Here is a 14,866-nt window from a genome sequence, read left to right as displayed (position 1 = left end):
ATTATTCGAAGTTGCAGAATGACCAAAGAAGCTTTACTGCACTGAACTAAACATAGTTTAACTCAGAGCCTATGATTTCAGTGGTGTTCTCTTTCTGACAGAGCAAGCTTCACATGGACGGTTTCCGCAGTCTGAGAGAAGGAGAGCCGGTGGAGTTCACCTTTAAGAAGTCCTCGAAGGGCTTGGAGTCTCTGTGGGTAACGGGTCCTGGTGGGGCGCCATGCGTGGGCAGCGAGAAAAGACCAAAAAGTGCCCAGAAACGCCGTTCGAAAGGGGACCGGTGAGTAACCTTGGCTAGTTTGTTTGGTCATGCCATCCGATTGGTCTAACCATGGCCAGCCCACAAATGCATTTATTTTTAGCACTTTTAGCTAAAGGTCAAGCTTCTTGGCAAAGACCCTATTCAGTCTAATGAGAATCTGTAGCACACAATTAAAGGTACTGTGCAAAAGTCAGAGACCAGCCTTTATTTATTTAATTTCCATCACTAGCAAGTAAAACATTATTCATTTACATTAGCGTCTCTTTGAAAGAGAACGTAATGTCTGTGAGATCTTTGGGAACGACTTTTGTTGGGAGGATGCAGTTGTAACTGGTTGGGTTTAAAGGTGAAAGGATAGAAGGATAAACTGACTTTTGCACACACACTCAAAAATAACGGTCCTGAGAAGGTTCTTTAGTAAAGAAAACGGCTCTATATAGAACCATGAACCTTCAAAGAAGTCTTTCCATGATTAAAGGGTTCTTTGGATTGCAAAAAAAGTTCTTCAGATTGACGGAGAATGTGCTGTAGATGGTTCTGTATAGAACCTTTCTGAAAAGGGTTCTATATAGCACCAAAAAAGGGTTCTGCTATTGTTATGATGTCAAGCTTGTTGCAGTAGAAGAACCCTCTTTGGTGCTGCAGCACAATCTCCTTTCATTTGAAGAACCCTTTCACAATGCAAAGAGCCCTTAATCGTGCAAAGGGTTCCTTGAGTGTAGAACCATTTTCTTTAGCAAAGAACCCTTGAAGAATGGAAGAACCATCTTTTTTAAGTGTTTAGACGATTCAAATTGGACTGCACTTCCATTTTACAGTGACGCGCTACACATAGCTGATCTATATTAGAACTGATCAATGCTTGATAGCTTGAAGATTAGCCATCATGGTAACATTAACTTCATTAGCCTACTGCTAAAGAACTACCCTGCCTGGTGGAAGAACTGGTTGCTGTGATTGTTAGTATGTTCACTATAAAGCAGATAGAGCTGTTTCTGAAATGGGAGTCGCACTCAAAGCTGTTGTGAAATGCTCAGCATGTACTTCTCCAACTCACTACTGTTAATGGACTGTTGTACTGCTCACATGAACCACTGAGGGAACTGATAGATGAAGGAAGAACCCAGTTCTGTGTAAACTGAGGAGCTAACAACTGATTTTATTTACATACAGGCTAAAAGCTAGCTAATAGGCTAAAACATAGCAAGCTTTACAAGCTAAAAGATAGCTAATAGGCTAAATCATAGCAGGCTTTACAAGCTAAAAGATAGCTAATAGGCTAAAACATAGCAGGCTTTACAAGCTAAAAGACAGCTAATAGGCTAAAACATAGCAGGCTTTACAAGCTAAAAGATAGCTAATAGGCTAAAACATAGCAGGTTTTACAAGCTAAAAGATAGCTAATAGGCTAAAACATAGCAGGTTTTACAAGCTAAAAGATAGCTAATAGGCTAAAACATAGCAGGCTTTACAAGCTAAAAGATAGCTAATAGGCTAAAACATAGCAGGCTTTACAAGCTAAAAGATAGCTAATAGGCTAAAACATAGCAGGATTTACAAGCTAAAAGATAGCTAATAGGCTAAAACATAGCAGGATTTACAAGCTAAAAGACAGCTAATAGGCTAAAACATAGCAGGCTAAATGGGCTAAAAGGTAGCTAAATGGGCTAAAAGGCTGCCGACAGCCCAGGCAGAATATTCAGGCTTCAATATTCATGAATTTTTGCATCAAAACTCCGGAAGAAACGTTTTTGTGTCTCATGAAAGGGTTCATGATGAGATCTATGGGGAACCTGCTATAGACAGTTCTATATAGAACCTTTCAAAGCACCAAAAGGCTGCCGTTGTTTTTTCAAGCCGCAGAGCCCTTTTTTTGGTACTATATAGAAGATTTTTTGCTTAGAGAACATCGAAATGAGCTTGATTTATCTCTCACCATCGCCACTCTCCTCCCTCACCTGAGGCTGGAGGTCTTCAGAGAGGAGTAGTGAAGGAGAAGAGGTGTGGCTTGTGATATTTACCAGGGGAAAACAAACGTATCTCAGGTGTCGGCCAAATGAAGCCCACCCATCCCCCCGTCAGTGTGTGATGATGACCTGACCTGGATCAATAGGTTGTTTAAAATCTCAGGGCTCAGGAATTAACCCCATGGAGCTTTCGCCTCACCCACCCCCCACCACCACCCCCCTCCGCTCTGTAGCACAGCAGCTGCAGTCGGCCTCGGGCTCCCGTTTACTGATAGCCGGAGCCCTCCTGCAGTGTGAGGAATCATGGAGGAAGGTAGAGGGCTCAGCTTCATCAGGACAGAATCCAGACAGAGTGCTAGTACTTTGATTATAGTGCTGCTTATTGTGATTGTATTATACTATTGTATAGCGTATGGCGCTGGTTGGATGGTGTAGTGGTTAACATCTCTGCCTTCTATGCTGTAGACTGGAGTTCGATCCCCACCTTAGTGACCTACGCTATACTAATAACAGACTTTGGGCAAGACTCCTAACGCTGCCTTCACCTACCTGTGAAAATGATTAAATCATAAGTCGCTCTGGATAAGAGCATCTGCCAAACGCTGTAAATATAAATACTAAAAACACTAGTGAATCTATAGTGTGAGATAAATAACCCAGTAACGTAAATGTCATTGTGTTCTCTGAGCACAGGTCTATCAAGATTTTTGAAATCAGTCAAACTGCGTGGCTAAAAATGAGTTATTCACAATTTATCATTCAGAGTCTAGTGGTTTTGGTCACATTGGGCTACTAATTTTTAAGAAAACTATAAAAAAATCCAAATCTGATTGTGAATAAAATTAGAACAATAACATATAATCAAAGGAAATCAAACGGCTCCTTTCAGATGTTCATCTAAGCTGTAAAATTTCATCATTTTACCCTCCAAAACCAGATTCTTCAGGGGTTCTCTAGTAAAGAAAATGGTGCTATGAAAAAATCATGAACACTCAAAGAACACTTTGTATAATTAAAGGGTTTTTGCATCATGAAAGGTTTATTCAAACTGATGGAGAACGTGCTGTAGATGGTTCTATATAGAACCTTTTTGAAACCGTCACAATAGAAGAATCCTTTTTGGTGCTATATAGAACCCTAAATACAGCTCAATCTCCATCAATCTGAAGAACCCTTTCATGATGCAAAAAGCCCTTTAATAAAGCAAAGGGTTCATTGAGTGTTCATGGTTCTATATAACCATTTTCTTTACTACAGAAATCTTGAAGAACCATCTTTTTAAGAGTTTAGAGGAACCGTTTTGGGTGCCTTTTCCAAAAAATTGTATGTGGAACCATCTACAGCACATTCTTAAGAACCTCTTCATAATGAATAGAATCTGTAATCATGCAAAGAGTCCTTCAGAGGTTTATGTTTTATATTGAACCATTTGCTTTACTGAAGAACCCTTGAAGAACCATCTTTTTTTTTGTCTGGATAGAATAGAATAGAATAGAATAGAATAGAATAGAATAGAATAGAATAAATTTAACTTTATTGTTCATTTCTGGAAATTTCACTTTGGCTTCACCAGGTTGCACAATATAAGTATAATAGATAAATAGCAGAGAAGCAGACACACAGAGACACAACACAACACCTGAAAACACACCTGAGAGCACAAACCAGCTTCAAACACACCAGCCAGAATAATGACAGTGCAGCTAAAATGAACCACATTTTCATCAAATCAATAAGTGACCTAAGAGTTCATTAGAGAAATTCCATAAGGGATTCCTTTAAATCTTTCCAGAACAGGTTCTATGGCATTTTTTCCTCACCATGCGCGCTACACATAATGTAGAGGTTCTTTCCTACTTTGAGGGTGCTATCTAGAACCTTTATATGGGGACTCTTTAAAATTCAAAAAAGTTCTTCACACTCAAAAAAAAAATGATTCTGTGTTCTGTGTTCTCTAAAGAAACATTCCTTAAAGGCTCTTTTGGGAAAAAAAGAGGTTCATCTGCGGAACCACACAAAAAAACCATTTGTGGCACCTTTTATTTAAAGATTGTACTGAAATTAGTCGCTGACCATGAGTGGGTTAGACTGCTCTGCATTATTTTGCCTGAAATAGTTAACCTTAATGACCTTAATTCATCAAAACACACAGAAACTCATCTGGAACTGTGATTTGGACACAAGGTGCAGTGAATAATACTGAGCTCAGTTGCTCCTTTTCTCATCTGCGCATTGCATCCTTCAGTGATACAGTATCAGTGTAATAATCCATATATCCCTGCTGTCTGAAGAAAAGCTTGTTTCTCCATTTTTGACATTTTTCGGTTTTTGACATAATTTAAAAAATGCCTGTTACTCTTTACATTGTGTGTAAATTTCACAATGAATGGACTAAAATAAACGGCCAAAAATGACTTGGAACGACGTCTGGTTCCATTGACTTACATTAAAAATAAAGTATGTTTTTTCCTTCTCCTGTGAAGTTACCATTTTGGAGATACAAGGTTTTCATCGGACAACAGCGACACTGAACCTGTCCAGCCAAGTGCTGATGATGTATTCATGTAGTGGTATTGTCCAGCACTGGCAGCAGTGAGTAAGAGCAGGAAATCAGGGGGCTTGGTGAAAACACATTAGTGACTATCTGACCTCAGCTTGTGGTCACAGTGGATGAATTGAGATGCAGTCAAATTAAATCTTGGCTTTTCTGATAATATAATTTCTAGGGATGCATTGATCATGATTTATATTATAGTCAGTTTCTCATCTAATTTTTTCACAGCCAAGTCAGCTGTATTGGATCAACATATAAAACACCGCATTACTTTTCCAGGACTGTCTGTAAGCCAGTGTCACAGTACAAAAACGAATTAACGAACAGTACAGTTATTTGCTCTTTAACCCTCTGGAGTCCACAAACTTGCCTGTGCGTCAAATCCCCTGTTTCTATATCTGTCTCTGTATCTTTGATGATCCAGCTCAGAAATCCAGTTCAAACACTTCCTTTCCATCCCATCTCATCACGAGATCAAACGAGACTCACATCTGGAGTTATGAGCCTATGAAGAGGGGTTGAGATACACGTCATCTGCCTCTCACCATGTGGAGCTGCTGGATTCGCGTGTCCGTCTACATTCTGTGTGAAACTGAACGACGGACACTCAGGAGATCACTAAGGACTGACCATCACATCAGAAACCCTTCATTCTTCATTCAGTCCACATCAGAGACTCGTGTGAAACGGCGTCAGAGAGTTTCCAGCTGCTGAAGCTGCTGCAGCGGGTTTGGAAAGTAGTGATGAAGATAACGGAGCATTTAGATATGAAACACATGAGGATCGTGTTCTCTGAAGAGCCTTTAGAGGAGAGTTTAAGAAGAGATGGACAAATTGAAAGAATGACCACAGACCACAGAGGGTTGATGGGCTAAACTGGCATTACGGCAGCAGCATTCAAATACAGTACAGCTACATTTACCTGGGTGGCATTTATCTCATTAAACTTAAACACAGATCAGCCAGAATTAAAAGAATAAATTGCCAGATTGCATCCCGAATCACTGCATCTCATTTTTTTTTTTTTATTGAAGTCTGAAATCCAAGCTTTCCTGGATTGATGGTAGGAATGCATGTTTTATTTTTTTTATTGTATTTTATTTTATTTTATATTCACTACACGTAAACATCTGTCTGATTCTGTGCTCTGTGAGCTCCTGTAAGCAAAACCAAATTCCTTGTAGCATTCCTGGCCAACAAAGCTTGATTCTGATTCTGATTCTTCTCAAAGAGGATCTGATTCCAGTGTTACAGCCAGGATGGCTACTATGACAATATTTAATCATTACTATGATGAATTACATCACTATACTAATGTCTGAGTGTGTGATAGATATGGTCAGAGCACTGAACAACTGCATGGGCCATAAAAAAGCAGTTATAGAGACTCTATAATCAATAACCCGTGTATAGAAAGTGCATCAACTGCATAGTAACAAGTAGCTAAATGGGTAGCAGATCATTATGACGTCTTGTTTTCTTGACGTATTTTTCTTCTGCTTTATAGCCGTTTTTTAAAGTGGCTCAGCTATCACACAAGACATTTTAGATCCTATTTATGTATTTATTTTTTTGTTTATTACATGATATGAAAATGCCAGTTGTTGTTTACATTGTGTCAGAATTTCCTGATGAATGGAGCTCAAAATGTCTTGAAAAGAAACTCTTGTTACATTTTGACTTTTAGCTTTACAGTTGTGGAGATATGGGCTGGTTTCCCGGACAGAGCTGATGCCTAGTCTTAGTCTCGGACTATAAGTGATTTAAAGGGGAGATTTTTAGTGCTTCTCTCAATAATTTGAATACTTAATTATATCTTGGTATCTATTTCTTTCCATTTAGACCCCAGAGTTTTAACACTGTTTAACACTTTCAGACAAAACATTTACTCAAAACATTTTATCCCCCTCCCCCACGATTTCACACCCTTTTCTTTGAAAGACTGAAGCAAAAGAAGTTAGTGAAATATATTAACAGGTTCAGTTCAATATCAGACAATGAGAAACAAATAGAAATGACTAAATTCACATTAATTTGTTGGGCTGCAGCTGTGGTTTCTGCTCCTGCCATTGCAGTGCGCATCAGTTAGGATACCTGGTGGTTTTGGCTGTTCAGTTTCTTTCTTATTTAATCCTTATTAGTCCCACAACAGGGCGGCACGGTGGCGTGGTGGGTAGCGCGGTCGCCTCACAGCAAGGAGGGCCTGGGTTCGATTCCCCGGCCGGGTGACTGGGGTCCTCTCTGTGTGGAGTTTGCATGTTCTCCCCGTGTCTGCGTGGGTTTCCTCCGGGTTCTCCGGTTTCCTCCCACAGTCCAAAGACATGCAGTCAGGCCAATTGGACATGCTAAATTGCCCCTAGGTGTGAGTGTGTGAGTGACTGTCCGTGTCTGTGTGTCTGCCCTGTGATGGACTGGCGACCTGTCCAGGGTGTATCGTGCCTTTCGCCCGAAGACTGCTGGGATAGGCTCCAGCACCCCCCCGCGACCCTGACGGAGAAGCGGCTTGGAAAATGGATGGATGGATGGATGGATAGTCCCACAACAGGGATATTTCACCTCTGCATTTCACCCATCCATGAAGTGAAACACCACATACACACTAGGGGCAGTGAGCACACTTGTCTGGAGCGGTGGGCAGCCCTAATTGCCTAGGGAGCCGTTCGGGGTGAAGTACCTTGCTCAAGGACACCTCAGTCATGTACTGTCGGTGCTGGGGATTGAACTGGCGACCTTCCTGTTACAGGGCTGGTTCCCTGACCTCCAGCCCACGACTGCCCCAGTTTGCAGATGTTGTTTTATCTGTTTTTGTTATGTGCATTTCAGCTGTCCAGTTTGGGTTGGTGTCGTTTTCATTGAGGTAAAGGTGCTTGTGAAGAGTGCGCAACTACTTTACAAAGATGTGTTGCACTGGTTGTTGGGTTTATGTTAATGTGTGTTCTCATTAACATGATTATAATCTCATTATAGTTTTGTTTTTAATCACAGCAGCTTTGCCGAATGTGCAGGATGATGACTGAACTGCTGTTAGCAATATTGTGCCACAGTGGGATGCAGTACATTTGGAAAATATATTGTTGTTAATATGCAGCCGGCGCAGGTCAGCACAGCAAGCTTACTTCTAAGCCATAGCAAATAAATGGCAGATCATTTTGCTTTACATTAAGCAACGATACCTAATAGAAATATTTCATTTAAGAGGGCTGGTTCTAGAAACACTCAGATAACCTGACTGTGGTCTGGTGTATCACAAGCCCCAGACTACGCTGACTGGTCGGAACATTTAAAAAAAAAAAAATCTAGAAATAGAAGAAAAACAAATATGCATTTGTAGCAGTGGCATGCGCTAAGGTATACAGCATGGCTAGAATGCTGCCATCGTGGTGCTGCATATTCCTCATTTAACTCACAGTGATAGCAGAAGAAGGTAGCCAGGTAGGAGCCCACCTTGATCCAGGATTGACCGGGCTTCTCTACCCTCCTCACGCTGCAAGTGAAGCTGGAATTTGGCCTGATATTAAAATCCGGTTGACCAAATGTGGCTTAAAAATGAGTTAAAATCACAGCACATGCCTGGTTGAGCTTAATCCCTGTCCTGGCTATACTGTGTATCATGGAACTGTCCAGGTAAAGTGATGTTAACTCTTCATCATACCCGCCCCCCCAAAGTTAAAACACGCTGTATCTCTTCCAGCCGATTTCAAAGCGCAGCTCGACGCACGACACACAAACACGTATTTCTTGAAAAGTCCTGATTCTGTTTCGTTTGGTTTTGAATCTTTCTGTATCTTTTCCTGCTGGGAGTCGCTGACGCTCTGCTGTTGCGGGAGCCAGTCCGGATGAAGGATCAGATCCTGTCCATTTAATTAATAACAGACGTAGATGCCTACGAAAGGTCATAGGTGACCGTTGCCATGGTAACCCGGGTCCACGGTGTGAGAGAGCAGGGTGGGGGCTGGGCAGCGGAGTGCAGAGGTCAGAGATTAAAGGCCACGCTGGTGTATTGAAACAAAGGGCCAAAGAGATTCCCTGCTCCCTCCTCCGGTTCCAACTGCCTGTCCACACTCACTCTGATCAATAGCCCTCAGGGGAGGGGGAGCCGGGTTAGAATGTGGGGGTTGGGAACGAGGGATTGAGCCTTGTCAGTCCTCGAGGTGTGAGATCAAAATGTTTATGTGGCAGTTTTTACTTTTCCGTATGTGTGTGTGTCCAGACTTAGGCCATCAGTTTTGATTATAGTAGGATAATAAACCATGAAAACAGACTCATCTGGAATTAACATTACCTTTCACTGGAACTGAGGGGCCCAAACCCTGAAAAACAGCCCAGCTCATTAGCACTTGTCCACCAAACTTTACTGCTAGCACTGTGCATTCCAGGCAGGTGACGTCCTCCTGGCATCCAACAAACCCAGATTTATCCATCAGACCAGATAGTGAAGCTGATTGATCCCTCCAGAGAACACGTTTCCACTGCTCCAGTCCAGCCGACACTTGGCATTTAGCCCTTTAATGTTCTGCTGAAACATTTGGTAGAGCCTATTTTGAGTAACTACATATGGCACAAAGTTCCATCTTGACCGTTTGTGAATATTTCACATGAATATTTAAACAATTCTGGGGTGAAAAAAAAACTGAAAAAGAAAATACAAATTGTTTTTATTATTGCCCCAAACAAAAAAATAAATTGCTTTTTTCTTGGTGTGGACATTAAAGGGTTAGGCTTGTGTGCAGCTGCTCAGCCATGAAAACCCATTTCATGAGTTTCTTTGGAACTCACAGTGAGTCTGGAACTCTGTAGCGAGTGATGCAGCAGAGGAGCCATGCTTTAAGACGTTGGTGTCGCTCTTAAATGCTTCCATTTCATAATAATAGCACTTACAGTTGTCCGGGGCAGCTCTAGCAGGGCAGAAATTTCACAAACTGACTTGGTAAAACGAATCCAGCCGATTTCAAAGCGCAGCTTTGGCGTCCTCACAGTGCCACATTTAAAGTCACTGAGTTCTTCCGTATGACCATGTGCCAGTGTTTGTCTGTGGAGACTAGAAGGCTATGTACTTGATTTTTTAAACCTGTTGGCAATGGGCGTGGCTAAAATACCTGAAACATATAGTGTGTCTGTTGTTGCCATCAGAATAAAAACTTGTCTCTCTGCTTCAGAGGAGAAGGCAAAGCCATTCTTTCACAGTAACGTCAGTAAGATTTGTTTTTTTAAGTAATTAGTCATTTTGGACTCTACCTGAGTAAAGTAATAATCCAAAACCAATTATGTATGTTTAAAATGATTCTTGTGTGGTGCTCATATTTTATTGATGTGAAAGAATGTGTATGAAGCATCAAAGACAAATTTGATGATGACTGGAGCTCTAGATTATTCCATAATTATTCAGAAAGCTGTAGAACAGCAGTAATAAATTTAGATTTGTAATGCCTCATATTGAAAAGCAGTGTCCAAATCTTGCTAATTCAATAGCAGCTTAAATCTAAATGGATAAATACAGTTAAATATTTATAACATTTACTATATTTGGTTCCATGTCATTGCTTTGGTGTCGAGTCTGTGACATTAAGCTTTTAATATACTGTGTAAGTTATTTCAAATTTATTGTATATTTATATATATATATATATATATATATATATATATATATATATATATATATATATACACACACACACACACACACAAAACTGCAATGATCAGCATAATTGTATTTGTATTAATGTTCTGTGCATGTACTGTTTGATGGAAGCCTCTGACCTTGATCTCAAATGCTTAACTGCACTGACCCCTAGTGGCCTGTTAGTGTAGGCATTTTTGCTGGGATTATTCTCTGTCATGTGACTCACTGGTTGAAGTCATCTGAGGTTTAGTATTAAGTATTAGTATTTAGTATTGGTGCTTATCTTGGCACAGAGATGATTCCTAAGTGGTAGAGTGAGCATCACACAGAACACTCTCTCTAGCAGTTAAGATGATCTTGTGATAAACTGGGCCCTGGCTGTGGTCACTTATCATTCAATAATTCATCACTCGGTCATTTATCATAAATAATTTAGTGTTCAATATTATTATTCATTCACACTACTACTAATAATAGTAATAATAATAGCTTTAATTCTAGACCACTTTTTATACCAGTGGCAGCTAAAAGTGTTTTACAGACAGCAATGACACACTTCAAATTAAAAAATAAATTCCAAAGGGAATTTTAATTAAGCTCTCGGATAAATGTGTTGGTTTATTTTTTTATTTAATAACTTTTTATTGATTTTTGATTGATTTTCATTCTCTGCATACCAATAACACATAAGTCAAAAGACTAGAGGGGGGTGGCTAAAAAAAGTTCATTTGTATATATGAATAAGTAAAGAAATTGACAGTATATGAAAATATTCAAAATAATCAGGAACATAATCGGAACAGGCCTGCCAGTTTCTATGCAATACCTAATTTATACTCCACTCACTACACAACAACAGTAATTCTTACTATTATTAAAAACTTTCTGCCTAATTAAGTGGTTAAGATGTTCACAGTGGTGGTGATGGGAACCAGACGTCCCCCTCTAAAAGCTCTTCACAGAAAGTTCCTACATGAACTGGTTCTGAATTCACTGCCTGATGACTGAGACGCTGTTTTATGAGAGTTTAGAGAACTTCAACTCCATTCAGGGTGGAGTGATACATGCAGGGTGTTCTAAGACTAAATAGTCCCCAAAGAAAACTCATTATTCCAGATTTTCCACTATTTTCCATCATCAACATTCCATATAAACTCAGAAGACTCGTGTAGGTTCTCTGGTGGTTCTGGATGGTAAATAAAGTGTCTATATCTGTGTTGTAGTCATGGCGACGCCTGGTTCCCATCAACACCACTGTAAAGACGTCTGAACCATTTCACACCAAACCATCTGAATCATTCTGTTTACACCTCACTCACTAAATTATGCAGAATTTTTGAAAAATTGGTGGAATTACCCTTTAAAAGACCCTTTTTATATAAACTTAGATACGACTGCTTACATTCACAGCGTCCTCTTCTCTCCTCGCTTCTCTAGGTGCTATAACTGTGGAGGACCGGACCACCATGCCAAAGAATGCCAGCTGCCCCCTCAGCCCAAGAAGTGCCATTTCTGCCAAAGCATGTCTCACATGGTAGCCAACTGTCCAATCAAAGCACAGCAGTCGTCGCCAGGGTCTCAGGGAAAGCCCATCTCCATGCCAGGGGAGCCAAGCCACACGCCGGACCCCCCGGAGAGCTCAGATTGAAGGATAGTAGCAATGGAAAGAAAACACAAGCGCCAATCAGAGTTTCAGTGCTGCTATTGGAACTACCTCAGGTTCTTGTTTTGTTTGTTTTTTTGCCAACGGCATAAATGAATGTCATCTCTCACTCACACGGCATCGTATCTGACGCGAGAGCTTTGTTGCTAAGTGCTGCAGATTGTTACTGCTGTTTCTCGCCTTCTCGTTTTGACCCTCTGCTGTGTGGCTGACACACGTTTTTAACACGATTGATTCATTTTCCATTAACACGCTCTGATTTTCTGCTTTAGCTAGCAAAGTGTCTTAGATTTGTATGGATACAATCAAAGCCTGTTATGTTTACAACTCGCAATAAGCCACGATGGTAACGACTTTTCTTAGAACTATTTTTTTTTTTCATTTTTATTTTATTGAAATTGTGATTTTGTTTATCAGAGTGTGTTTAGCTAGAACTCCACAGATCGTTTTCATGTTAGCATTGCTGTTAAATGATTGTTGGAGAACTGATAACGGAAGTGTGCATGAAATACGACCACATGGCCTGGATAACCAAACAAAGCACAGTTATTATTTATAGGGCTGGGCAATATTAATGAAATCCAATATCACAATGTTTTCCAAATATGATACCATTTATGATACCATAATACATTTCTTGTTGGCATTTCTTGTTGGCATTTCTTAGTGCTGTTAAAAAGTTTCAAATCAGTCTTAAGCACCCGGTGAATAACATACATTGCCGTTAATACGCAGGTCTTATATGCCGTGAATAAAGTACAAAAAACAGAACTAAAAGCCTCAAAAAACAAAAAACTGCTTGGCATCAGAGACACTGCTATTTTATGGGGATTCTATTATGTATATAGTGCTTATTTTCTATCAAACGCGTCACAAATACTAAATAAAACTGTAAAGCATTATCACAATATGCCAACATCACGATGTAGACGATACATCGCTCAGCCCTGCTGTAAGATTAGAGAACCTAATCTCCATCTGCTGTATCTGTAGCATACAGTCGATTGACACAAACTAGAGGTCTGCACAGGACTGGCTTTTCAGTTCCCGCCCCCGCCCGCTCCCTCAAGATTTAATCCCGCTCCCATAGAAAATCAGAGTCATTTGTCCCGCTTGCGCCGGCACAGCTCCGTCAGGGGGAACTGACATCGAATATCTGACACCATTCACAAATACATCATCACACTCGGTATTCCCAGTAAACACAGAGCAGGAATTAAACCACAGAGTAGTTAATTTAGGTGTTTTGCTGGGCTTTGCAACTCTTTAGAACAACTTATTTCATTTAACTTTTTTTACTGTTATCATTTTATGTTGTTTATAAATGATCATCCTACTTTATTTAGGCTGTTCATTCATTTGCGAGATTTCTCTTCATGCGTACTTCATCCCGCTCCCGCCTGCAGTGGGCTGATTTCCCGCCCGGCCCTGCACACAACACTGAGTCCCATGCCGCAAGATATTGTTTCCCTTGGGAGTGCAGACCTCTAACACAGGCTTAATGTTGATGTTTTTCTGTAGTATCTGCTGACTGCTTACAACAGAAGCCAATGGGCAGTTGCTGAAGCAAATGTTATATTTTTGAAGTATTAAGCATTTCAAAGCAGTTTATTGCTCTGGCTTATTAGCAGCTCCTCCTTATGGCTTACAAAAGTTCCTTAACCCTTCGAGGACTCATCTAACTCCCTTTATTCGAGCTGATAAAGTACTGAAACAGCCCTCGAGGCGGCATCATGGAGAAGAAATGACCAGGCCAAGCAGCTAAAGAATGTTCTAACTAGTATTGAAGCAAGTGGTCAGTTGTTCCAACCATAACAAGTCTACATTCCCAGCCACATTTAGCGCACTTTGGTCATAGTCCACAGATCGCATCCGGCCTGGAGAGGCTGCAGATGCAGAGACAGAGATTAGGCTGACTAGATTCCTCTAATAATGGTGGTGCTCATTTTGGGAGACTGATTGCACTGTCGCTGGTTGTTGCGCCTGAGAAAGCAGTGGTGTGATATTTTTCATAATTTAATGCTGAGTGATTGTATTTTACGGCTCCCCTTCCAGCAAATCAGGGCAGTCGTACTTTTCCTTTATTTCAGAGAGCCGGAGCGATAGCACGTGGATTGTGAAGATGTTTTTTTTTTTTCTGTGATTTTTCTTCTCTATTTTTCCAGTTTCAGAGTGAACAGTGAGCTTGACCTGAGCTGACTCAGGCGAACTTCTCTGTGCTTTAATGTAAATACGAATTTGTAATCTTTGTAAACCATGATTATTTATTTGTAGCTCACAAGTGAACCTCAGTTAGAGTTCATTACGTTGACTCAGTGGACATTTATTCACTCTGCGTCACAGTTTACTGTAGAAAGCTTGGTTTTATATCGAAATCGCAATTTGAAAGCACGCGACTTTCAGATTGCAAGAGCGGCAGTTTTTATTATAGCCTTGCCGTCTATTATCAACAAAATGATGGTTCTTCAAGGGTTCTTTTGTAAAGAATATGGTTCTAAATAGCACCATGAACACTCAAAGGACCCTTTGCATGATCGGAGGGTTCTTTGCATCCTGAAATTGTTCTTCAGATTGATAATGTGCTGTATATGGATCTATATAGAACCTTTTCGAAAAGGGTTCTATGGTTCTTCTATTATTATGACGCCAATCTTGTAACGATAGAGGAGCCCTTTTTGGTGCTATATAGAAACATATACAGCATATTATCAATCTGAAGAACAATTTCAGGATGCAAAGAACCCTCAATTTGAAGATCTCCATCAATTTGAAGATCTGAAGGTATTATTGAGTGTGCATG

General features: G+C 40.3%; 1 protein-coding gene across 1 annotated transcript in view; it reads left to right on the top strand.

Moving 5' to 3' along the window:
* LOC108441744 (protein lin-28 homolog A-like) overlaps positions 1–12,051 on the top strand; it is a 28,214-nt gene extending 16,163 nt beyond the window's left edge. The window contains exons 3-4 of the mRNA XM_017721429.1: positions 102–280; positions 11,841–12,051. Of these exons, the coding sequence (XP_017576918.1) occupies positions 102–280; positions 11,841–12,051 (390 nt within the window). The remainder of the gene's footprint in view (positions 1–101; positions 281–11,840) is intronic.
* Positions 12,052–14,866: the final 2,815 nt, after the last annotated feature.

This window comes from Pygocentrus nattereri, chromosome 1 (genome assembly GCF_015220715.1).
Source record: "Pygocentrus nattereri isolate fPygNat1 chromosome 1, fPygNat1.pri, whole genome shotgun sequence".
Taxonomy (NCBI): Eukaryota; Metazoa; Chordata; class Actinopteri; order Characiformes; family Serrasalmidae; genus Pygocentrus; species Pygocentrus nattereri.
Note: the sequence above shows the minus strand (reverse complement) of the source record. Positions and strands in the feature narration are given on the sequence as shown.